General features: G+C 40.3%; 1 protein-coding gene across 7 annotated transcripts in view; it reads left to right on the top strand.

Annotated features, from left to right (window-relative positions):
• Positions 1 to 27,727, top strand: part of zdhhc21 (zinc finger DHHC-type palmitoyltransferase 21) — a 91,598-nt gene that overhangs the window by 51,271 nt on the left and 12,600 nt on the right. For all 7 annotated transcript variants that reach the window (XM_069939101.1, XM_069938721.1, XM_069938793.1 and 4 more), the window contains 2 exons: positions 25,246 to 25,357; positions 26,437 to 26,575. In XM_069939101.1, coding sequence (XP_069795202.1) covers positions 25,246 to 25,357; positions 26,437 to 26,575 — 251 coding nt within the window. The remainder of the gene's footprint in view (positions 1 to 25,245; positions 25,358 to 26,436; positions 26,576 to 27,727) is intronic.

The following is a 27,727-nucleotide window of genomic DNA, read 5'->3' as shown; positions in this document are numbered from 1 at the left end:
GGTAAAATTTAAATTACCTAATAATCATTTTTTCAGATATCTACAAGTTAGGTATTTTGTTCAGTTTAAACTTTCTGATTTTTTTCATGGATTTCTGAAGCAAGCATTATTGATTTACTTCTTGATTTTAAACTTTCTCATAGAAGCTCAATATCAATTATTTATAGTAATTTGATGGATTTGAGAAAGGATCTTCACTAATTAAGATCAAGTGATTGGGAGCATGACTTGGATTTGTCACTTACAGATGAGGACTGGGAAACTGTTCTAAATTTAATTAATGAATCCTCTGTGCAGTTCAAAGTGGTGCATAGAGCACATATTTCAAAAGTGAAACTATCTCACTTTTATTCTGATATTGATCCATTATGTGATAAACATAAAATTTTTGAGGCTTCATTGATACATATGTTTTGGGATTGCCCTAGTTTAGAAGAATTTTGGAAAACAATATTTTCAAACTTTATCAGTTATTTTTAGGGTCAAATTAGAACCTGGCCCCTTAATTGCTCTATCTGGTGTTTCTCAAGAAGAGGAAATACTGTTGACTTAATCTCAGAAGCAAATTTTACCTTTTACCTCATTGATAGCTCGACGGGCAATCTTGATGAAATGGAAAGCCAGCACTCCACCGACTCGCACTCAATGGTTACAGGAGATCGTGTCCTTCCTAAGTTTATAAAAGATCAGACATAATGTTAAAGATGTAAAGATGAACTTTTATGAGACGTGGAGCCCATTCATGGAGTATTACCATAATTTAAAGAATGAGGGTATTTGGATGTTCCTGAACAGCGCTGTCTGGTTTCTGAATGTCATCCTTCATTTCTTATGTATATTAGATATTCAAGTTAACCTTGTTTAGAGGAAGGGGCTTTTTTTCCTTTTTTGTTCAATTTTCTTTTTTAATATTTTGATATAATGAGTTTGATTGGGAAGGGTCCACACAATTTGTACCAAGTATGTCAAGGTTTTATTTGAAGGGTACAAATTATCTGTCTTTTCTAATATTCCAGTTTATGTATTAGATCTATATGTATATTTTTTCTTTAAATTAAACTTAATAAAAATATTTTTAAAAGAAAGAAAAATAAAAAGAATCCTCTCCAATAGTTTGTATACCACTGACAAAAGATTCTTTGGTCTATAATTGCCTGGATTCTCATTAAACAAGGGTCAACTTTTACCATTCTCTAATCCTCTGGAAAATCCCCTGTGGTGAAGGAGGATGTAAAGATCATAGCCAATGCCCCAGCTATCCCTTCCCTCACTTCCCACAGAAACCTAGGTATATCTCGTCCAGCTCTGGGGACCTTTCAATCTTAATGTTTTTAAGAAGATCCAGTACTTCCTCTTTCCTAATCTCGTCATGGTTCAGCGCACAAGCTTGTGACCTCAACATAATCAAGGTCATTTTCTCTGGTGAATACCGAAGCAAAGTATTCATTTAAGACCTTCGCAACCTCCTGTGCTTTCAGGCATATGTTGCCTCCTTTATCCTTAAGCAGCCCTACCTTCACTCCTGTCATCTTTCTGTTCTTAACGTATGTATAGAACACTTTGGGGGTTCTATAAGGAAAAGGGGGAAGAGCACAGGCTTGGTGATGAGGTCAAAGTTCAAATTTATCATCAGAGTACATACATGACATATACAACCCCGAGGTTCTTTTTCACATGGGCCAGACAGAATTTCTACTTCTTGGTAGTGTAAACTGTACTCAAGAAAAAATATATGTATGCAAAAGAGACAAACATAAGCAAAGAAAAAAAATGTAATCAAACTGTGCAATACAGAAAAAATATACTCAATAATAATAAATGTGTCTCTTGTGAGAGTTGTTTAGAAGTCTGACGGTGCAGGGATAGTAACTGTTGCTGAACCGAGTGGTTCAAGTCTTGTGGCACCTACACCTCATTACTGATGGCATTAGCGAGAACAACACATGCCCTGCGTGAAGTGGATCCTTGATTGCTGCTGTTTTTGGATGGCAACATACCATGCAGATTTCCTCAATGGTGGGGAAAGTTTTTGCCTATGATGTACGAGGTTGTGTCCACTACCTTTTACAGAACTGCTCAGAACATTTTCCACTACACATCAGTAGAGGTTTGCCAAGGTTTCAGATGTCATACTGAACCTTCGCAAACTCCAGAGGAAGTCGAGGCATTGATGTGCTTTCTTCACAATGAAATTAGAATGTTGGGTCCAGGAAAGGTCCTCTGAGATGGTGAGTGCCAGGAATTTAAATTTGCTCATCCTCTTCACCTCTGATCCCCTAATGATCACTGGATCATATACCTCTGGTTTTCTCTTCCTAAAGTCAACAATCTGCTGTAACAAGCCCAGAGGACCCCAAAACCCAGCAGCAATAGAAATTCACCAAGACAAATGGTTTCTTAAACAAAAGTTGCTTTGAATTATCTTCAAACATGAAAACAGGATCAAACTTTAACTTATTACTATTAACTTAACTCAACCTAACTTAACCCCCTTCTAATTCTAAGCTCACGTGTATGTAATGTGTGTGTAAATTCAGAAAAGTTATTTGATTCACATCCAATCTCACTTCTTATTCCTCCAAGTTCACTGGTTGCAGGCAGTTCTTATACTGAGTACAGAATTTAACATTTATGAATTTCACCAGGCTTTGATGCTTGAAAAGTAAATGGTTACTGTTCAGGAAGGTTCTTTTCAGTTTTCAGAGAGATTTGTTGCTTGTTGGACATCCACAACTGATTCCTTTAGATCAGCCACTTCAGTGTCATGCCAAAGAAACTTGCTCCATTAAGGTTTTCCAGATGATAACCTCTTTCTTTCAGGTCACCACAGAATTCCTTTTTGTTTCCCTTATTTCAAGTCAGTAATCATTTCGGCAGGTTACCACACTCCTCTCGGGCATGGTACAATTGAGGTCTGTATGAAATGTGGATACCACACCCTGCTGGAGTGAGATATTGAAGATATCCATGAATACATTGGCCAGATGATCAGCACAGTTTTACAGTACTCAGCTGGGTACTGCGACCAGACCGGATGCTTTCCATCGATTCGCTCTCCTAAAGGGGTCCCACACATCATCCTCAGATACTAACAGTAGAGGATCATCAGGGGATATCACGGTGCGCAGTGGTTCTTCCTTTTTCTGGTGGTCAAATCGGTGTAGAAGGAGCTAATCTAGAAATGAAGCATTGGTGTATTCTGCTGCTCTGGATTTGGTGGATACAGGTGGGAGTGTTGAAGCAAAAAAGGCTGAGAAGTGATGGGTGAAATCATGGATGCATTTGCAATGTACCTGGGTCAGAGAAAGAAATGTTGATCAAGTGAAAGAATCTAATTTGAAAGAAGATTCATAAATCCCATTATTTATTGGTTGAAAGATATGTTGCAGACTGTAAAATTCTCCACAGTTTGATATATAGAGCCCTCCATAATGTTTAGGACAAAGACATTTTTTTTAAATTTGCCTCTGTGCTCCATAGTTTTAAATTTGTAATCATATAATTCATGTGTAATTAAAGTTCACCTTCCAGATTTTATACAAGATTATTTGTATGCATTTTGGATTGACCATGTAGAATTTACAGCCATTTTTACACCTAATCCCCTCATTTCTGGGCACCATAATGTTTGGGAATTTGGCTTCACAGATGTTTGTGATTACTCGGGTATGTTTAATTGCCTAATTGATGCATGTATAAGAGAGCTAGGCTTGATTCTAAACTTTTGATCCTCTTTGGTGTCTGGAGTGCCATTTTTCAACATGAGGACCAGAGTTGTGCCAATGAAAGTCAACAAAGCCATTATGAGTCTAACATACAAGAATAAAATAGTGAGATATTGGCCAAATCAACTGTTTGGAACAGCATTAAGAAGAAAGAGTGCACTGGTGACCTCAATAATCGCAAATGAACTGGTATTCCAAGGAAGGCCCCCCGCCCCCCTACTGCTGAGGACAGAAGAGTTCTCAACATAATGAAGAAAAATCCCCAAACATATGTCTGACAGATCAGAAACGCGCTTCTGGTGGCAGGTGTGGATGCATCAATGACTACTGTCTGTAGAAGACTTCATGAGCAGTAATACAGAGGCCACACTAGACGATGCAAACCACTAGTTAGCCAGAAAAAGGATGGCCAGATTACTGTTTGCCAAGAAATATTATGGAAAAAAGTCTTGTGGAAAGATGAGATGAAGATTAACCTTTATTAGAGTGATGGTAAGAGCAAAGTTTGGAGGCATAAAGGAACTGCCCAAGATCCAAAGTGTACCACCTTTCCCATGGTTTACATCTTTCAGCAACATCTTAACTAACATATTGAGCCCTGAATGACAAAAGCTCTCCACATCTCCAAGCTACTCCCTGGAGCATATGGCAGTTGTCTGGAGCAGAATTCCAGTCTGCTGACACAGTGACTTCCTACGTCCTCATGATGGCTTTGGGCCAACTGCCACACTCACAGCTACCACTATTTGTGTTTTCATTCTTTGCAGATTTTTTTTATTTTTCACAGTTTCTCTTTATTTGCTCTATCTTTTTGTGATCTTGTATACATACAATTAAACTTCAGATCCTTTTGCTCAAGAAACCCAGCTTTTCTAGTCCAACATTTTGGCTAAAGTCCTTCATCCCTTGAATAGTTATAATAATATATATCAATATATTACATTACATGTCTCCTCTTCACTCTCATCAGGACCTTTGCTTATAAGTTGTGACTAGAATTGGGGAAACAATACTCCAGTTGCGGCCTAATCAACGTTTCATACACATTGAACATATCCTTTCCACTTTTGTCTTTTGCATCCCTGTTTTTGAAGCCTTGGATCTTGTGTCCTTATGATTTTCTCAAGCATTTATGTGCCCAGTTCCAACTATTCTGCTCCCTTTAGAACGACCATACAGTCTATGTTGTTTATCCTGGTTCTGGATACCAAAATTAATTTCTTCACCCTTTCATTTACCAGTTGCCTGCTTGTCCTTGAAACTCTCAGTGACATCTTACACTTTTCATCATGCTTATTGTTCTCTCATGTTCAAGCTCAGTCAGCTGCAGATTTCAATTGCTGTCCTGCAACGATGTTGCAGTCATTAATGGTTGCACTCAGACCTTTCATAATATGGAGCTCGGGGCAGTGGTGTGGAACAGAAACTGCACCAGATTTCTTTTGTTTCCGAACAACTTCTGGTCCCGGGCCCTTGAAAGCAATTACTGCTGCTTCCTCTGAGATGAGGGAATAAGCTGAAGAACATTGATGCAAATGGCAGTGTGCACTTGTTCATTGAAGCATTTCATATAACCGTTTACAGCACGGAAACAGGCCATGTCGGCCCTTCAAGTCCATACCGGTTGACTTGAACAACTCCACTAGCTCCTCCGCAAACTGCTGAGGAAGCAGAGGCTCTCTCAGGTCGCTACATCCTGAGATTTTCCAGGTCCTCATAGATTCTCTTTATAAACCCCGTTTTCTTGGATACTTTACTCCGTTCCATTTCTCTTTATAAATCGTTGTTCTCTGGGAATCTTTACACATGTTCCTTTTCTCTTTATAAGTCCCTGTACTCTGGGATTCTTTACTCATCTTCCTTTTCTCTTTATAAGTCCCTCTACTCTGGGATTCTTTAAACATGTCCCTTTTCATTTTAAAAGTCCCCGTTCTCTGGGATTCTTTACTCCTTTTATTTTCTCTTTATACGTCCCTGATCTTTTTAACATTTAAATGTATTAATCAGGAACTTTGCTCTTAAAATCCAAGATTTCCATGTTCCATTTTGTTCTGTGGAATGAAAGCTGCGCCTGAAGGGAAAGGTGACAAATTTATTTCCCCCCCCTCATTTGAGATGGGAGGAGAATTGGAGTTTTATCTTGTCAGTGAAGTTAAGGCTGGATGACTGCTGCTTGGAGTGAATAAAAGGTCAAGTTAATACCAGAAGGTGATGACATTTTGTCAGCTGAATGACACCATAGACTTTTTTATTGTGGCACCGAGTTCTGTATTTGAGTATGGGTTGACTTGCTGAGATAGCATGCAAAACAAAGCTTTTCACTGCATCTCGGTATGTGTGACAGTGAAGGAGTTGTGAACACTTGGATTTCTTAACCTGAATCAAATTGCATTTTATTATTTTACATTCTTGTTTTATGGAATCCCCACTGAGAGATTTGTCATACCAAATTACTCATAGAACATTAAATTGTACAGCACAGGAATAGGGCCTACATGACCACACTGAACATGATGCAGACTAAATATCTGTTGCCTGTACATGATCAATATCCCTCCATTCCTTGCATATTCCAGTATCTACTTCAAAGCCTCTTAAATCCTCCTGTCAGAAATAAAAGATGTGTAAAAGACATGGATGTAAGAAAAATGGAGGTTCTGGTCTCTGAGGGAGAGAAGGGTTCAATTAATGTGGAGTAGGTCTTTATAGGACAGCACAATTTGGGTCAAAGGGCCTGTATTATACTGTATATACTCAGTGTCCAACAGTGTATCTGCTAACACCACAATCTTAGGCAGTGCATTTTAGACACCTATCATTATCCATCAACTTTGAACTTGCCCCCCACTCATCTTAAATGCTTGTCCTCTAGTTTTTGACATTTTGACCCTGGGCTAAAGATTTGGACTGCCGAAAGCCCATTTTAAAAAAAAAAGTTTCCTCCATGGTCAGGATATCTAAAACAAGAGGGCATACTTTTAAGGTAAAAAACAAGATTTAAGCAGGATCTGAAAGGTCCATTTGTTTGCACAGTGCAGTTAATATCCAGAATGTGTGCCAGTGAAGGTGATGGAATAAGAAATGTTCCTTACTTTTAAGAAGCTTTTGGACACGTGAATGAGTGAGGTCTTGAAGTTTCTTGTCTGAATAGACAAATAGGATTGGAGTAGATGGGTAAAAATGTTGGCACAGACATGGTGGGCTGAAGGACCTGTTTCTTTGCTATACAACTCAGACTTTGAATAGTTGATCTAAATACTAAGCCCCATGGTAGAAGCTTGCTGAGTGGGTAATTCTGGTTCTGTACTCTACTGCTATTGTCTTCAGCTCTTTAGATGAAATCTGTCTTTTCTTTTTTAAGATTAAAACTGGGCAGTGAATTTGGAATAAATTCACCAATTGCCCCAAGGGTTGCTTGGCATCATTGCACACAACTTGGTGTTTTCAGGAAACGGCTGGGTTATATTTGGAATGTGGGCCATCAACTGGCGAAATGATATCATTAGTATAATTTTCACAATGTTCCAAGGCTGAATTTCAGAACGGAAAAAGAAAAATCTAATTTTAGATGGTTGTTATGGACCTAATCCCAGCAAAATTCAGTCATATTGGTTCCAAAGGAAGGTTATTGGCTTCCATTGATGAGTTTATTTTTTCTAGCTGACAATAAATGTTTGTGGCTATGCCCGGGGTAATTTAGTATTGAATTTTTGTTAAAACTCAGTCATTATATAAATTACATTTTAAATCCTATGACTTTTTAAAGTTTTTTTTCTCTTATGTGACTGGATGGAGGCCACTTGGCCCATGCTGCATCAATCCCTTTTTTTTGCTGTAACATATTCTTTCATACTTGTAACACTTCCCAACTCTTTCTCCTACCATCCAACTGCACTTAGGAAAACTTACACTCTCATCAGTGACTGCTACAAAACTACAAAAAGGACTATCTGCCCAATTGCTAAATCACTTTTTTTTATTCTAGGATTATTGCATATTAATTTTTTTTGGTATGTGTCCTTTTAATTCAATTAAGTATTTTGTATGTAGTAAAAATTTAAATATTAAATTTAATTTTCTTTTAGTTTAAATTTAGACATACAGCATAGTAACAGCCCATTTCGGCCCAGGAGTCGAATTACACCCCAATTAACCTCCACCCCCAGTAGGTTTCGAATGGTGGGAGGAAACCAGAACCCCTAGGGAAAAGCCACACAGACATGGGGAAAATGTACAAACTCCTCACAGCAGCTCGGGATTCGAACCCCCCCCCCCCCCCCCCATCCCAATCACTAGCGCTGTAAAGTTGCAGCAAGTAAGAATTTCAGTGTATGTGTACATTGGAAAGGAATATGACAGTAAACTCTTAGGATGAGGTTGGAGACTGGAGAGTAGAGGTGAAACTCATGCAGGCAGCACTCGAGATCAGGACTGAGAGCTGAGCCGTGAGGTGGCAGAACTCTCATCCTCTGTGCCACTGGAATGCTGTTCTGCTGGAACAGGAATTGTTTTTGCCACATGAACAATACCTTTGAGCAGCCTCCCACTCTATCAGCTGTGAATGATGAGATTAAACGTTGCACAGGAGTGATTTTGGGATGTAAGGGGGGGAGGGGAATAGCTGCATTTAAGAAGGTGCCTTGAAAAGTGAATGACATCCTTTAGAGTCTTGGGGGTAATGAACTGTCTAAAACGAGGGATCTCTTGCTGGAAGTAATGTGCTGCTGGCACTCTGTGCAGTTTTCCAGTGCCAATCGATTCATATTGAATGACTCTCTTCAAGTTGCTGCATTGCTGGCAAAAATTTAGAGGAGCCATTCTCAAAGATTTTTTTGGCTGTGGTGGCCCTTTAGGACTCTGCTCAAAGTTTGAGGCCCCCTTCCCGGTGAAGCAGTCAGGTTTAATTGGTTTCTTCCATCCTTCTGTCCTACAAACTACTTAAAAACATTTTTAAAAATTTATGATTTCAATCCCTGCCCCCCCCCCCACCCCCCTTAAATGTGCTGTGGCCCTTGGAGAGGGGCATATGTTCCCTGTTGAGAATGGCTGATTTAGAGGACTGATTTGCATGGCATTTGCAATTCATAATCGTCCTGAAGAGCAAATGTCCTGAGCCCCCACTTCTCAGTGATATCTTCGGGAAAAAGACTTTAATATCAATGTTAAGACAACACATTAATTTTCCTGAGGATTATGTTAAGAGGTTTAGTCGTGGAATCCAGTTTTGTTTACTGATGTACATTGTCACTAGTCCCGAACACCCATCAAGAAATGTTCTAATAATCCAAAGTGATTGTTTAAAACCCAAGAGAGAATGACTGCCTTGAAGTTTAATTTGTCTTAATGGTTAATCCTGCCTCGTTCGCAGAAAAAAAGAATCTCAGGGTTGTATGTGTGGTCATCAGGGTCAGTGCCAGATGATTTTGTACCCTAGGCAATGCCAACTTACTTGCACCTCCCAAAAAAAATTGCCAACTTTGATTTTCAAAAACAGATGTTTTGTAGAAAAAAATGAAAAGCACAAACCTTGAAACTGCTAAATTTATTTTAAATTACAAGAATAAATAATACATCAAATTTTAGCCCCTTTCACACGCGTCCCACTAAATCAGACGTTCAGTGTCCCGGGATAGGAATCGGTGTTTGGCTTTTTGCCTTTGACTGTTCCTAAATGGGACACTGAACACTTTTACATTTGCAAGGAGCCATCCCCGGAGTTAAGACTGTTCTACCTTCTACCGGTGACATCATGACACATCGAGCGATGGTGGACCTGACCTACATCCTGACCTTATATTCAAACAAAATTAATCATGCCTAATTATAACATAATTAAGCTTTATGTACAGCACAGTGCCCTGTTGTTGTCGTGCCAACCTATATAAACCTTTATAAGGGACATTGGGAAAGTGCTAGCAATAAATAGCAATAGCAGGCAATTTTTAAACAGCATTGAAAAGTTGGTAGCACTATCGCATACAATTTATTCAGAAAGGGCAAGTTGGTAGCACTATCATGTACAATTTATAAAGACTGTGGGAAAAGCGATAGCGGACATGCCATCCCAGAATTCTGTACAACAGGGAAAGAGCTGTGTGTATGGCTGCATGCACAGAGCTCTCATGGAGGGGTTTCTCTGACTCATGGCATTCTGGGAAGTCAGTCCGCCATCGCTTTTTCCCACGGTCTTTATAAATTGTGCACCTTAGCACTACCATCTTTCCCATGCTGTTTAAAATTTGTCCACTATTGCTACTTATTGCTATTTATTTCCTCTCTCTCTCTGCTGCGACTTTCCCACAGAAAAGTTTCTACCTTCATTTTAATCTTCCTTCACATACCTGCACTCACGCAAAAATTTGGATCATTTCAATCTCACAAAGCAATTGCCCATTCTACATTTGCCTGATTGCAACGCTGCCATCTGCATATGCCAGGGATTGTACTAGGGGTCAAGGCTGTCAATCCCCAGTGTGACATGACGTCATCTCCAGCATTAAGAGAATTTTCCTTTCACACTAGACCCTTTTTAGGCCAATTGGCCATTAATTCCTGGGACCACTTGAAAGAGTGAAAGGGACTTTGGATTATCTTTCTCAAATGCAAAAGAAAGTCTTTGGCACACAAATCTTTTTGAACTTAAGTGCATTCAGTAGAATGCATACCTCCACCAGTGGAAACATTAAAACCTTTAAATCTATTTTTTTCCACAAGAATGATACAGAATGAAAATGCCTCTTTGGCCATTCAAGTTTGCTATGACTTACAAATCTATGCTATTCCTTTTTTTAAAAATTTTCCATAGTTTTTTCCAAATTCTACAACTCACTTACACACTACAGCAATGGCCAATAGTCTACCTGTCCACATCTTTGAGATTCAAGGAAGCTCACATGGTCACAGGGAGAATGTGCAAACTGCACACTGACAGGGCCAGAGTTCAGGGCAGAAGCCAGATCACTGGAGTTGTGAGGAAGTAGCTCTATTAATTGCACCACCGCATCAACCATAGCAATAATAAAATTGATTACACGTCTCTTTAATAACTGCCTGGAAGGAGAGTATCTCCATATTGCATAACAAGAACAACTGAGAACTTGCAATACATTGATAGAGAACCCTGAGCAAAACGTAACCATATAATTTCAGCATGGCTTTACGCACGGAATTTCAAGAATGCTTTTCTATAAGTCTGCCTTTTGAAGTTCTCATGTTTTATGAAACTTTGACAACTAGGATAACCAAATCATTAATATAACAACAAAAATAGCAGAATAACTGCTGAATTGATTTATTTTAAGAATTTTTATATTTTTATTGCTCATCTATGAATATTGATAGTTATTCTATTATTAGAAACCAACTAGTACCTGTCCTGAGCTATCCTTAATGAGTTACCATGGACCATCTTCATTTAAAATCTGCTTGGTTCCTCTTTTCATGAATTATGATCCTCTAAAAAAGGGCTAATCATGGGCCAACTGACTTTTCTTGAAGTGTTAATAAATTGCTCAAAATTGGAACAATAAATGTAAATATTCAAACAGCCAAATACACACTTAGGCTTACTTAAATCTCCCCTCGGCACTTGGCCTACAGGCACCCACTGGAGCTCCTGACACCCAAGTCTGAACCCTCACCTATCCCCTTGGTCTACCACACATGCATACCGGCGTCCAGTGGTCACATGTGATAGTAGACCATGGGGAGAGTTGGGACTTGGTTATCAGGAGCTCCGGTGTATGCTGGGGTGGGGGGCTGGGTGGGTTGGGAGTTGGGAGCTCCTGGCTCCGGTGACTGGAGCAATCAACGCCCAACTCCGAAGGCTGAACCTGCCCCCCGGCAGTCAGCCTACAGGCACACACCGGAGCTACCGATGCCTGATTGCGAACCTTCCCCTTTGCCTACCTGAATTGTGGGGCACAATTTGCTCTCTTCAACAGTGCCCCTCTGAGGTTTGCGCCCCAGCAGCTGCCTAGTTTGCCTAATGGTAGCGCCAATCCTGGTTGTCGTGTATGTACTCTGACAATAAATCTGAATGTGAAATCTAATTGTAATAATTTTAAATAATATAAATTGTTCATTCTGGTAAATATTAAGCTGATTACATTCCACAGTCATTGATGTTTTCATATCAATGGTACCACTGTCAATATCAGAAATATTATTTCAAGAAAACAGAGTAAATTAATTGTAATTGTATGGTGTGCACATTTCCATGGTTACGAGTGAAGCTATTTCAAAGGATTCACATTTTCTGGATTGATTATCTCAAAGTATTTCTGTTGGGTACCTTAATGCCTTAATTTCTAAAGCTACTTTAGGGAGTGTACAGAATGCTGGGTATGGCAGATCCTTGTTTGAATTCCCACACTTCACTGAGCTTTTGTGCATATGATAAGCTTCTCTCATTATAGAGAGTGTTTTAATTGTCTGTTTTTTCCCTTACTTTTTTTTGAGCCATTTTATTCTCACCATTGAATAACTAGGAGCATTTGGCCTCAGTACAAAACCACTGTGTGTTATTTTTGGAACTTGGAAGAATCACTGTTGGATGGAGAACCTCAGAGGCATTCAATCCCTCAATAGCATTTGCTAAGCTCTCACCAACTGCTTTGAGAATGGGCAAGTGTTGCAGCTCGTTGCCTTTTCCCAGTTTGAAGAAAAGGCAGGGAGAGCCCTTCAAACTTCTTGCCTTTTCTGGCTGCATTAGACATCGTGACTCACCACCCTCATCACAACCTTTTCTCACTGCTACCTTTGGGCAGAAGAAGCTGGAAGACCAGCTCCTCAAGGTACAAAAAAAAAACAGTTATTAGGCTCTTGAATCTCCCCTTGTCGCACTAATCATGCTCTGCTCCAACATCACAGAAGGACTGTCTGCATAATTGCTAAGTAACTTTTTGTTTTGCACTGGGAGAACTGCAGATTCTCTGTTTTTGTGTATTTATTGTCTTTCTAATTCAATTAAGCATTTGGTATGTTGTCTAGTCTTTTTTTAAAGATTTGCTATTCAGCTGGCAGCAAGTGAGGATTTTGGTGCATGTGTGCATTATCCAAGGGCTATGATCATATTCATGCAGAGTGCTGCTGTGTGTTACCATTTCTATGTCTGCAAATAATTTCTGTCAAGAAAATAGACAAATTCAGTATAATTTGTCTGTTGTCATGGGAGGATGTTTCCTTCTTAAATTTTTGAAGACAATAGTTTGATTTGACCTTTTTCTAATTGGGTGTAATACCGATGCCCATTTGTAATATGATATAATTGATTGCTGTGTAAAGATGGGAGGTGAATTACAAGCCAACTTTTTTTTTGGATTAAATAGCAGGATGATCCAGGACAAATGTGCAAATCTACAGTTGGAAAAGGATAATACCGCAATATTGCATTTAAATAATTGCTTGGGGCTCTTGTTGCCATTATGTATCTGGATTTGAATATTAATTTTCCAGTTATAAGCTTGGCTGACACTGTAAAATCTCTGATCAAAATTGCTTTTAAAATGTCAGGTAAAATTAAGCCTCTTTGATACAAATGAGGCTCTGAAATATTGCATTTCATCACATGTTCTAATTTTCATGCTGGGTGCTTGCTTGGGGTTCTTGTACAATGTGGAGAAGATTATCAGAATGGTCCCTGGGACAAAGGACATAAAAGGAAACCAGGGAAGCTGAAATAATTCTTCTTCAGAAGAGAGATTGTTGAAGGGATGAATCTTTAGAGGCATTCAAAATCAAGAAATGAGGTAAATAAAAATAAATCATTTGTACTACTAGGATGTTCTGTCACCAGAGAATACTGATTGAATTAGGTTGATTGCGAAAATAGCCTCAGATGCACAAAATTTCTTTTTTGCTGTGTTTGGATGATGCTGGAGCAGATGATTTGAAAGGCCACTGAATGCGAATCAAAAATTGGTGGGAGGGCGGGAGCCTGCTGAGAGCCTGATCAGTGATTTCAAGTCCAGAGATCAAGAACACTACATAGGATCTACAGAAGACCATCTCCTTGGTGAAGTGGAGTTTCCGGACAAGGATACCTTACAGCTGTGACTGGGTTAAAATGACATAACATGCTGCAAGACCAAATCTGGCGCAATAGGAGATAGCAAAGCTTCACTCCTGGATGAGCTCAATGTCTTCTACACCTGATTTGACCACCAGAACAAGGAGGAACCATTGCGCACCCCAACATCCCCGATGACCCTCTACTGTCAGTATCTGAAGATGATGTGCGTGTTGACTTTAGGAGAGTGAGTCCATGGAAAGCATCTGGTCCGTATGGAGTTCTTGGCTGAGTGCTGAAAACCTGCACCGACCAACTGGCTAGTATATCCACAGATATCTTCAACATGTCCCTCTGACAGACCTTGGTACCCTCCCATTTTAAACAGGCTTCTATTGTACTTGTGCCCAAAAACAGCATGGTGCCCTACTGAAATGACTATTGACCAGTGGCACTTGTATCCACAGCGATGAAATGTTTTGAGAGGCTGGTGTTGAAGCATATTAGCTTCAATCTGAGCAGTGACATGGATTTGTTCCAATTTGCCTATCGCAGCAACACATCTATAGCAGATGCCATCTTACTGGCTCCTGACCTAACCCGGACAGCAAAGATGCATACAACAAGATGCTTGTTATCGACTATAGTTCGGCATTCTAAACCATCATCACCTCAAAGCTAATCAGCAAGCTCCAAGACCTGGGCCACAATACCCTACTGTGTAATTGGATCCTAGATTTCCCCACCTCCGGACCCCAGTCAGTGTGGATGGGCAAGAAAATTTCCTCCACAATCTCCATCTGTACTAGAGGGCTGCATTCTTAGCCCCCCCCCCCCCCCCAACTCTACTCGCTGTACACTTATGACAGCAACACCCTCTACAAGTTTTCTGATGATGCCACAATAGTCACTGTATAAAAGAGGGTGATAAGTCAGCACACAGGAAGTGTACTAACAACAACCTCAGTGTCACTAAGTCCAAGGAGCTGATTGTACACTTTAGGAAAGGAAAACCAGTGGGGTATAATCCAGTAATCATTGGGGGATCGGAAGTGAAGAAGGTGAGAAACTTAAAATTCCCGGGAGTCAGGAGGACCTTTCATCCACCCATCCTACTAATGCTATTATGAAGAAAGTACATAATCGTCTCTACTTCCTTAAGGATTTGCGGAGGTTTGGTGTGACATCGCAAACCTTGGCAAACTTCTACAGAAGTGTAGTGGAAAGTGTGCTGACCGGCGGGCTGCATCACAGCCTGGTACGGGGGCACTAATACCTCAGACCAGAAAGCCCTGCAAAAGGTAGTGGACGCGGCCCAGAGCATCACAGGCAAAACTCTCTCCAGGTCTCTCATACCACCAGGTTCAGGAATAATTGCTACCCCTCAACCTTCAGACTCATTCAAGTGCTTGTTACTTTGCTTATTATTTATTAATTAACATCAGCCAGCTCCCCACCATGACCACCAGCCCCCCCCCCCCCCACATCTCCATCGGGCACACAGAACTCAAAACGGTCAACCAGTTTACCTATCTCGGCTGCACCATTTCATCGGATGCAAGGATCGACAACGAGATAGACAACAGACTCGCCAAGGCAAATAGCGCCTTTGGAAGACCACACAAAAGAGTCTGGAAAAACAACCAACTGAAAAACCTCACAAAGATTAGTGTATACAGAGCCGTTGTCATACCCACACTCCTGTTTGGCTCTGAATCATGGGTCCTCTACCGGCATCACCTACGGCTCCTAGAACGCTTCCACCAGCATTGTCTCCGCTCCATCCTCAACATTCATTGGAGCGACTTCATCCCTAACATCGAAGTACTCGAGATGGCAGAGGCCGACAGCATTGAATCCACGCTGCTGAAGATCCAACTGCGCTGGGTAGGTCACGTCTCCAGAATGGAGGACCATCGCCTTCCCAAGATCGTGTTATATGGCGAGCTCTCCACTGGCCACCGTGACAGAGGTGCACCAAAGAGGAGGTACAAGGACTGCCTAAAGAAATCTCTTGGTGCCTGCCTCATTGACCACCGCCAGTGGGCTGATCTCGCCTCAAACCGTGCATCTTGGCGCCTCACAGTTCGGCGGGCAGCAACCTCCTTTGAAGAAGATTGCAGAGCCCACCTCACTGTCAAAAGACAAAGGAGGAAAAACCCAACACCCAACCCCAACCCACCAATTTTCCCTTGTAACCGCTGCAACCGTGTCTGCCTGTCCCTCATCGGACTTGTCAGCCACAAACGAGCCTGCAGCTGACGTGGACGTTTACCCCTCCCTAAATCTTCGTCCGCGAAGCCAAGCCAAAGAGACAAGACAATATCTATACTCTTGAATTTGCAGTCAATTTGTTTTGTTTTTTTCTTGAGTATAGTTTACAGCAACTGGTAATTAAAAATTCTGCTGGGCCCACAGGAAAAAAATAATCTCAGGGTTGTATGTGATGGTATGTATGTACTCTGACAATAAATAAATTTGAACTTGATCTTTGAAGAGAAATGAAAAGCTGAGAATGAAAGGGGGAGAGGGGAGCTCCCTGATAGGAAAGTGAGTGTGGAGCTAGAGGAGAGGAGACAGAGGACAGGGAAAGGGAGAGAAATTGGAGAAGTTGATGTTAATGCTATCTGGTGGAGAGAGCCCAGACAGAATATAAAGTGTTTATTCTTCTAGTAATGGGAGTGAATTATCTGTATCATTCTGTGAGAACACTGCGGTCCTGTGGGTAACAAGTGAGCAAAGGGAACCAGTTTACTCTGATATGTTCTTCACGTGCCAAATGTGGGATTCTAAATGTTTGTGAAGAATGTTGGAAGATGTTGAAAGTTTAATGTTCACAGTTCACAAAGACTGAAAGAATACATGGACTCAAAGTCTCAAACTCTTAACATCCCTCAAAGGAAAAAAATAAGAATAAGACCAGAAGATTTTGGAGCAGAAGTAGGTTAACCAGCCCATCAAGTCTGCCCTGCCATTTAATCATGAGCTGATCCATTTTCCCACCACCCCATTGCCTGGCCTTCTCTCCTCTCCCCACCCCCCCACCAAAAAACCTTTGATGTACTGGTTAATCCAGAACCTATGAATCTATCTTAAATGCACTCATTACTCTTGCCTCTACAACAGCCTGTGGCAACCAATTCCACAGATTTATCACTGTCAGGCTGAAGAATTTCCTATGCATCTCTGTTCTAAGTGGACGCCCTGAAGTTGTGCCCTCTTGTCCTGGACTCTCCCACCATGGGAAACAACTTTTCTACATCTACTCTCTCCATACCTTTCAACGTTCAAAATGTTTCAATGAGATCTCCCCTCATTCTCCTAAATTCTAATGGATACAGGCCAAGAGCTGTCAAATGCTCCTCATAGGATATTCTTTTCATTACCTGATTCATCGTAGTGAATCTCCTTTGAACCCTCTCCAGCATATTTCTTCTTAAATGAGGAGCCCAAAACTGCTCACAATACTCCAAGTGAGGTCTCACCTTTTTAAGCCTCAACTTCACATCCCTGTTCTTATATTCTATTCCTCTTGAAATGAATGCCAACATTGTATTTGCCTTCTTCACCACCGTCTCAGCATTTAAGTTTTACCTTCAGGCTATCCTGCATGAGGACTCCCAAGGCCCTTTTTATCTGGGTATTTTCAATTTTCTCCCCATTAAAAAAAATATTCTGCTTGGTTTTTTTTCTACCAAAGTACATGGTCGTGCATTTTGCAATGTTTTATCTCATATGCCACTTCTCTGCCATTCTCCTAATTTAAGTCACTGTGTTTCCTCTACCCTAGCTGCTCCTCCACCTCCCTCATAATTTTGTATCACTCTATTAATTCACCCTCTTCCTTTGTCACTACAAAGAGAAAAGTCATAGCTCTGACAACCTTGATTCGTAAGATGTATGCTCTAATCCAGTTAAACAGGAAAATCTACAGATGCTGGGATTGGAATGGAATGCACAAAAGTGCTGGAGGAACTCATTAGGTCATGCAGCATCTAAAGGAAGTCAAGATAAGCAATATTTTGGGCCTGAGCCCTTAGTCATGGTACAAGGAAAAGGTAGGCACCCGAATAAAAAGCTGGGGGAAAGGGGGGAGGAGAGGAAGAAAGGAGCAGCAGGGGAGGAGCACAGGCTGACAGACAATGCTTCAAGTATGGTCCAACCAGTGTTTTATAGAGCTGCAACCTTACCTTGCTGCTCTTGAACTTAATCCCCAAACTAATGAAGACTACACACCATTCACGTTCTTAACCACCCTATCAACGTGCACGGAAACTTGAGGGATCTATGCACCTGGTCCCAAAGATCTCATTGTTCCTCCACTCTGTTAATTCTGCCATTAACCATATAAACCACCTTCAAGTTTTACCTTCAAAAATGCATCATTTCACACTTTCCCAAATTAATTTCCATCTGCCACTTTTACGCCCAACTCTGCATCTTGTCCTTAACATGTTGTGACGGAGACAACCTTCTGCACTATCTCCAACACCTCCACCCTTTGTATCATCTGCAAACTGCTGGCCCATCCCTCTACTTCTCACATGACTTTCCATAGCCTCATGTACTATCCCACCAAGACCACTTGAAAATTGGAGGAACAACACCTGATTTTCAATCTGGACACTCTCCAGCTGGAGGACATTAACATTGACTTCTCTGGTTTCTGCTGACCTGTTTTCCTTTCCCCCTCCCTTCCCTGTCTTCTTTCCCTCAGCTCTCTTTATTCACCTAGCGATCCGTCCTCCCCCGCTTGCTGCTGTGTCCTCCCTCCCTTCTCCTGCCTTTGTGACTATGCACCTCCCTTTGTGCTCCCCCACTTAACTTTTTTATTCGGATGCCTGCTGACATTTTTCCATACCTCGATGAAGGGCTCAAGCTCTAAACATCAGTTATGTATCTATCTGGATTATATAAAGGACACTGTTCGACCGGCTGAGTTTCTGCAGCGTTGCATTTGTATTTCCATCACTGTGCCCTGCAGATGCTTGAGTTTTACTTTTCCTCTACTTTGTCATTTATAACAAATCAATAAAGATCAGGGGTGCTAGAGCAGATCCCTGCAGAATATCAATAGTCATTTACTTGCAGGCCGAATATTTTCTACCTCTACCTTCATCAGGCAAGCCAATTCTGAATCCATATATAAAATGATAACAAAACTCTCACTTGAAGATGGTGTGTCCTGTGGCCATGATGTGCTTTTGATGGGACCGAAACAACTTGGACTTGGTTTGATGCTTGTGCTTCTAAGCTGACCACACTTACCAGGGCTGATGGCAATTTTGGATTTGGCCTTTTTTTTTTGAGCTGACTCTCCACACTCAAATGGTGCCTCACAAGCTGGAGTGAGACCATTCTGATAAGTTGTCTCTGCAGCTCTCTGCTGAAGCTTTGGTCCTAAAGAATCATGAGAGCTTCATCAGCAGACAAGGTGGGGCAGGATCTTTGGTCTACGGAAAGATGGGAGACAATTCAGGAAACTATGGAGAATGATGAATCCTGTGGTCTCTCTTCAGTACTGCGAGAGACAGCCAATTTTGAACCCCAAAATAGTGAAATCATGTTGCTTTTGCTACATATCAACTGATCTCTCTCTGTATCTCTGGACTCTTGTCCAATGTGTAAGTTGTCTTGTCAAATGGCCTCTATCACTGCATCTTCATCCAGGTGACAATAACTTGAACGTTTAGCAGATGTTCCTCTTGGTCAGGTTCTGCCCTGATGGCAAAGGTAGCAGCTCTTGCCGTACTTATGGAATTTTGCTCCTCTCCAATGGTTTTCAAACATTTTCTTTCCATTCACATACCACTTTAAGTAGTCCATATACTATAGATGTTCTGTGATTAGTAAGGGATTGCTTGAGGTGTATTGTGGGTGGGAAGAACCACTGTTTTAATCGTACCTAATTGATTTGTTATCTGCATGGTTTCCAAAGGAAATGGGCCAATGACCATTTTTCTCAAGCAAAATATTTCAGTAATAATTGGGTCTAGAGCAGTGATTCTCAACCTTTTTTTTCCCCACTCACATACCACCAATTTTGTGAAGAGCTGCTTGGTATTGTCAACGAAGTGATGGAAAAGTTGATGGCTTTGAGCTTTTTCAACACATGATTGAGGGGAGAGTTCAGCTCTGTGGACAGGAAAGCCCTGGGCAATTCACTTCTTTGTTAGGCAGACGCTGATATTGCAGTGAAATAGTTGCTTTCAAGCTGCAGATTAGTCTGGAGTGTAAGCTTTCTGTATCAGAGCGGTGATATTGTTCGCGCTTATTGGTGATGTTTTGCAAAGACACAGGCATTTTTGAGACCATGTAAAGAAGGGCTGCTAAGAGGTTGAGGCCTTTGGGAAACACCAAGATGGTTGTTCACAATGGAAGATTGTCGAACACTGGTGACCCTTGCCTTTTGTATTCTTGCTCAGCATCTCCATCTTTGAGGGTGGGGACATTTATTCCTTCTGGTACTAACTGTTTAATTATTTAACAATGTATGAAGAAAACAACGAAGAAAGGACATCCCTTTGCTGCATGCAATAATGTTACTTGACCCATTAAGTCTATGCTAGTCCTTTGCTACCTGCACATGGTAGAAGGAATAAATAAGTAGACTATTTCTAAATGAGGAGAGAATTCAGAAAGTAGAAGTCCAAAGGGACTTGGAAGTCCTGGAGCAGGATTCCCTAAAGCTTAACTTGCAGATTGAGTCAATAGTAAGGAAGGCAAATGCAATATTTGCATTCAATTCAAGAAGACTAGAATAGAAAGGCAAGGATGTAATGCTGGGGCTTTGTAAGGCATTGGTCAAACCACATTTGGAGTGTTACAAGCAATTTTGGACTCAAGATCTAGGGAAGGATGTGTTGGCATTGAAGAGGGTCCAAAAATGATCCCAGGGTTGAGAGAGTTAGCTTATGAGGAGTCTGGACCTATACTTGCTGGGTTCAGAAACACCAAAACATTCCAAATATTGAAAGGGCTGGAGAGAGTGGATGTGGAGAAGATACTTCCAGTAGTGTGAGCGTCTAGGATGAGAGGGCACAACCTCAGAAGAACAGGACGCCCCTTTTGAACAAAGGTGAGGTTTCTTCAGTTAGAGGGCTGTGAACCTTTGAAATTTGTTGCCACAGACAGCTGTGCACAGTTGTAGAGGCCTTCGCTGGGTATATTTAAAGCAAAGGGTAACAGATCCTTGATCATTTAGGGTGACAAATGTTATGGGGAAAAGGCAGGAGAATGGTGTTGAGAGGAAAAATACATGAATCATTATTTGAATTTTGGAGCAGGCCCAATGGGCAAAATGGCCTAATTCTGCTCATCTTATGGTTTTAAGAGGGTTGCAATATAAGAAAAAGGCCAATAATATAGTGAATATTGAGTCCCTCCCCACAAGCTCAGTCAGAAAACATTGCACTTACCATGCTAGTAAAAATCTGTTCACACCCAGTATCATATTATTAAGAACAAGATTATACACCACGTATTAAATGCATATTTTGTTTGTATTGGTTTTTGATTTGCTGATTGTCAGTCTTTGGGGTGAAAAATGCCTGCAGCAATCTTGTTTTAAAATTAATATTCACTTCCTCATGCATGGATTTAACTCTGTTAATCATTATGCAACTTACTTATGCACTGAACAATACTGCTATGTTTTCTCTCAGTCACCAAGCTTTACACATTCCACATTTTTACCACGTTGGTTTGTATTTATCCCAAGAACCCCAAAGGACATGAAATGCTTTGTGCAATCTCTGAAGGTTTTATGTTTTGCTTGCATGTCATTCCTGTTGCAGTACACAGTATCTACAGTACTTTGTATGCATCTTGTAGTTAGTGCACAAGGTAGTCAGACTCTGCAAATGAGTTTAACAGCCATTGATCTGTGAGAGCACATGGATTCTAGGATGAAAGTAGCCCAGAAACATTGTTCATATGTGAGAAAATAGAGGTCCAATCACAAAATGAGACAACTCCAAGCTGGATATTGCTATGCAGTTCGAGTGCCGCGTATCCAAAGATCAGAAAACTAAAAAGATCCAAAAACAAAAAAAAACATGACATAACAAGTTGAAAAAAATTCACCCATGTGGGGCTCTGTTGGCACTATTTTGATAACAACATGGCTCTGGTGTACAAAGACATAGTTGATAATGGCAAAAAAAAGGCCTGCAGATACCACTATGAATGACAGTGATAAGAAAAAAGAGGAAGGGTTTATGTTAATCTTTTGTCAAGCTGTTGGCAAAACTGGACAGTGGGGTGAAATGTCTTACAGAAGAGTGTGGTGTTGGAATGACCACAATCTATGACCTGAAGAAACAGAAGGATAAACTGTTGAAGCTCTGTACCGAAAGTGATGAACAGACGTTGATGAAGAATAGAATTTCTAATGTTTGGAGTTGTATTTAAGCAGAGATCAAGTTTTTTTTTGCTAAATTCTAAATGTGAAATTTCCACTTGTGGTGTTATGTTGGTGCTCAAAAGGCCTGCGTTGTTTGTTATTTAACTGCTAATACAGGCATTTTGATGATGCCACTGTAATGCGTAGTTCCAAAATCCAAAAAAAAAACCCAAACTGAAAAACGTCTGGTCCCAAGTGTTTCGGATACAGTATTAGTCTCTGAGAGTGGAAGGAGCATGCTTACATGTTGTGTGCCGGGATAACTTGGTCTTGGGGACAGAAAAGCTTGCAAAAAGACCTATATTGTCAAATTTATCACCTCTTACAGTAATTCAGAAGGTGGTTTAAATTTCATTTGTTCTGTACAGTTGAGAGAGGGTAGCATTCTTAATTTGTGTCATATTCCAGATGAAGCCCCATCTGCTTTCTCCTTGCTTCCAATTACCATAGTGACATTTGGGCAAAAGTGTTCTGGGCAATATTTTGTGTTATGTTATCAGCACTAAGAAATGAATTGGGTTCTGTTGAATTGTTCTGAGGATTGGGCAATATGAGTGGGATGGTCAGCGTAGAATTTAGCTTAATGCTATCATGGCGCCAGCAATCTGGTATCAAATCTGCCACTGGCTGTAAGGAGTTTGTAAATTCTCCCCATGAAGGCGTGGGTTTCCTACCACTTTCCAAAGATATATAGATACATGGGTATATTTAGGTGGTACAGGCTCGTAAAGGCCCTATTACTGTCCTGTATCTCGAAATCAAATTAAAAATTAATTCAAATTTTCACTATGTGACATATTGTTAGATTTTATATTGTATATAGACATGTTTTATAGGAGATAAATTGTGGCAGGTTTTATTTTAGTTTTGGTCACATACAAACAGATCTCATTTAAAATGCCAGAACTCTGCTCAAGCCAGTCAATCCAGGCTCCGGGTGCCTTTGCAGAAACTTTGAAGAATGCCTATAAGGACTTCACAAGCAGGTGTTAATTGGACATGCTGTGGAGTAATGGATTAATGATTTGGAAAGCAACAGATAAAGAACTCGGAAGATTAGGTCTGGAGCCACAGTTTGTCTGAGTGCAGTTGACTGTTCTAAGAGGGTCATGTGGTTTTCTCTGAGCGAGAGAGAGTGAGAAAATTCAGTTCCACAGTTCAGCAGCAGTAGCTGGGACTGGAACAGGACAAGCTGTCAAGCTTGTGGAAAAACCAAATTTGGAAGACTGGTTGTGAGTTCTTAGTTCAGCCTGGTCAAAGCCCTTGAGGTCCATACAAGAGGAGAGGACTGGCTGCATAATGTTTCACTTGAAATAAGGGAAACTAAAAGGAACTCTGTGGTGACCTGAAAGAAAGAGATTATCATCTGGAAAACTCTGGTTTCTTCGGCAAGACACTGAAGTGGCTGATCAGAAGGAATCAGTTGTGGGTGTCCAACGAGCAACAAATTTCTCTATGAAAACCGATAAGAATCTTCCTGAGTGGTAACCATTTACGTTTCAAGTACCAAAGTCTAGTGAACTTTATAAATGTTAAATTCTGTGCACAGTATAAGAATTGCCTGATACCAGTGAACTTGGAGGAATGAGAAGTGATATTGGAGTGTGAATCAAATAACTTTTCTGAACTTGTATACTCACATTACATACACGTGCACTTAGAATTAGAAAGGGGTTAAGTTAGGTTACGTTAATAATAGATAAGTTAAAGTGTGATTCTGTTTTCATGTTTAAAGATAATTCAAAGCAATTTTTGTTTAAGGAACCACTTGTCTTGATGAATTTCTATTGCTGCTGGGTTTTGGGATCCTCATAACAACTATATAACTGGAGATGCCATAGAAATAAATTTTTAAAATAAAGTAAATTGATTTCACTTTAAAAAAAATCTGTCCATTAATTATTATTGTATCGAACTCTAGATATCAGACATTTTTTTTTTCTAAATCAGGGGATCATTATTTATTACTTTTGGTTAGGTACATGGGTTTTGGATTGATATGGTCTGGGTGCAGGTCAGTGGAAATACGTAGAATAATAGTTTGACCAAGACATGAAGAGCTAAAGGCCCTGTTTCTGTGCTGTAATGTTCTGTGGTTGTGTGGTTCTACTCTTAATTTTGTTGATTGCTAAGTTCAAAAGAAAGGTCTTCAACCTGAAATTTTATTGGGTTTTCTCTTCCCACAGATGCAGCCTGACCTGAGTAATTCTAGCATTTTCTGTTTTTCATTTTAGATTTCCAGCACCTGCAGTTTTTTTAAAATTTTCACTTGGTGAATCAGCTGAGCATTTTCTATTTCCTCAAAGTCGTGTATACCAGCCCCCTCTAGTGGTGTCATCACCCAATCACATGCTGCATTGAGAAACCAAAGGATGAATGCATTCTTTTTATACATGGAGCACAGTAGCAGGCCATTCTGGCCCATGAGCCCATACCACCCAATTGACCTACAACTGTTGTACATTCTTTAGAAGGGTGGAAGAAAACCAGAGCACCTGGAGGAAACTCATGCAAAAAAGGGGTGAAAGTATATGCTCCTTACAGACGATGCCAGATTCAAACTCTGTTCACTGGCACTGTAAAAGTGTTGTGCTAACCTTCAGTAACTTTGTGGGATTGTCCCAGGGATCTGATGATAGGGGGAAACAAGAAGTCTGCAGATGGGGGGGGAACTGGAGAAACACACAAATGGATGGGGAATCAAAGGATAATTCCCAATTAAATGTTTATAACTCAAAACATTGACTGTCTATTGTTTTCCATAGATGCTGCCTGACCTGTTGAGTTTCTCCAGCACTTTGCGTGTTGATCTGATGATGGGGGCTGATTCTTGTTACCTACCTCTCCCCCTCTCATTATTACATGGTGTCCAGCTGTACTGGTGCTACTGCTAATCAAATAATTATTTGGCAGGAACTACAATCCTTTTCTGTTGAAGGCAGTCTATAACTCTTTAATGTGGTTTCAGCAATTAGAGCAAATATATTGCACCAAATCATTCCCTGTTTTGATAAGGAAATGGGTCTCTGCAAAAATACTTTTTAAAAAACATTGGAATGGTTGATAATTTGAATATTTTTAAAGTCTATTTATCTTTGTTTTTCCAGAAAGGCAAAACTGGGAAATCTGTAATAAATGTAACAAGATGAGACCAAAGCGATCTCATCACTGCAGTCGATGTGGGCACTGTGTTCGAAAAATGGATCATCATTGCCCATGGTAAGTTTTCGCTAAGCTTTTCATTCAAGCGTGTTCACGTACACACACATGATTTAATTGTTGGTTATATTTTTCTTCCTGTGAATATGCAGCTTTTGCTGTGTTTGTTCTTCCACATCTATATTCCTCTCTAGAGTAGAACAATCTTGAACTGCCGGTACATAGTACAGTAACATCCCTTTTATCCAGAATTCAAGCAACCAGGAAAAAAAAATTGGATAATGAACAAGTAAAAAATACATGTTTAAAATTGGTGCTCCCTAGTGGTTGGTTCACCAACCACACAACATCCAGTCTTAGTAACCAGAAAATTCACTATCTGGCTTTTACCATTCCCCATAGGTGCCAAATACCAGGGATTTTACTGTTCCTTGAAAGTGGAGCCACATGTAGATAGGGTGGACAAAAAAAGGCTTTCGACATGTTGGCCTTCATCAGTCAGAGTAGTGAGGACAGAAGTTGAGAGGCCTCATCTTGCTACATTTATTACAAGATGTTGGTGAGGCTCCATTTTGAGTATTGGGTTCAGTTTTGGACACCTTGCTGCAGGAAAAATGATGTCAAGTTGGAAGGTGCAGAGAGGATGTCAGGACTCGCGGGTCTGAGCTTTAGGAGGAGGCTAAGCAGGTTAGGACTTTATTCCATGGGGTGCAGGAGGATGAGGGGTGAATACAAAATCATGAGAGGAATAGATCAGGTGAACATGCAGTCTTTTGTCTTGAGTCGGGGAATCAGTAACCAGAGGACATGGGTTAAGGTGAAGGGAAAGTTTTAACAAGACTTAAGGGGTAACATTTTTTTACCCAGAGGGTGATGGGTGTATGGAACGGGCTGCTGGAGAAGGTGGTTGATGCATGTTCTATTGTAATATTTAGGAAATATTTGGACAGATACATGGTTGGATAAGTTTAGAGGATATGGGCCAAATGCAAACAGGTGGGACCAGTGCGGAACATTATGGTCAGTGAGCACAAGTTGGGCAAAAGGGCCTATTTCCATGATGTTTGACTCTATGATTCTACTCCACCCACCCTTGTCTCCAGTTTCTTTATACTTACAGGTGAAATATTTTCTTGTAGGATAAATAATTGTGTAGGAGAAGACAATCACTGGCTCTTCCTGCTGCTGTGTTTCTACACGCAGTTTTTGAGTATCCTAACGTTGATGTTCAATTTCTGTCAATATTACTACCTCCAGCCTCTCACAAAAACAAAAAAGGTAAGATGAATGATTCATTGTGTAAACATAACTGTGAGCTACTCTGAGCTGCCATACATTGAACACAATCATCGCAATGCAGTTCTTCCTATTACCTAAAATGTTGCACAAAAAAAACAATTCTCTTCTTAAGGTCTTGTGACAAATTTCTTTGGCTTGTGGTTATTCAGAGCTACTTATCACTGTTAAAGACTACAGAAAGATGAGTATGTATGTGTAGCTTGGAACAATATACCAATAGTATCGCTTCCTGAATGGTTTTGCCAATTCTGCCTTGATGGCAGAAGGAACAGAGTAAGGTTGCTATAGGAACTGAGCTGTATAGTAGCATAGGCCAAGAGGATGGCCAACTGCCAGGAAGTGCTCTCCCCAGTGATTCTGCTCTCGTCTTACAATGACATGCTTTCCATTTGCATCTACTGCTGGAGACAATAACCTTGCAATGATTTCCAGTTTTTCAAACAACTCTCAGTTGCTGCGCAGGCACAGTTAGACCCTTCCTATTTTACACACTGCTAAGCATTGTTTTTCCTTAAAGAATTATGGTCGGAAGGTGCAGAGATTTGGAATTGTTGGCTTGGTACCAAATTGCAGTTGAAACTTCCAACCTATAGTATATGTCAAAGTATTTTGTAGTTTCATCAAAGAGAGTGGTTCTGGTTTCCCCAGCGTCTCCAGCGGAACCTGCAAAATACGAGTCACCTTATTGATGAGCTGCTTCAAAATCTAATTGCAATTTAAAGCATGAAATACATTAAAATCTCCCTCTTCTCAAAAAAAAACTTAATCAGACTAAGATTAAAATAGATTAGTTAAAATTTCTAGTATTGAGTGCACAGGTTATTTGTAATTAGATTAAAGTGTTTTTTTTCATGTACTGTATATTTGATTTTTTTAAACTAGGGCATTTTCTGTTCATTTTCTGAAACCTGCACCTTTCAAACTTCGCAATCTCATCCTCAACACATTTTCGTTTTTTTTTAAAAAGATAATCCTTTTGCATATCACCAGGTTCACAGAGCATGGATCAGAATATTACAAAAATAATCATTTTTGAATATTCAATGCAGAATCAAGATACACAAATCCAGCACTCTATAAATTTGTAATTTGGAACATGGATGTTGGAACTTTGGATGTTAAAATGTTTAA

This window comes from Narcine bancroftii, chromosome 1 (assembly GCF_036971445.1).
Source record: "Narcine bancroftii isolate sNarBan1 chromosome 1, sNarBan1.hap1, whole genome shotgun sequence".
NCBI lineage: Eukaryota > Metazoa > Chordata > Chondrichthyes > Torpediniformes > Narcinidae > Narcine > Narcine bancroftii.
This window is presented reverse-complemented; position numbering and strand designations above follow the sequence as displayed.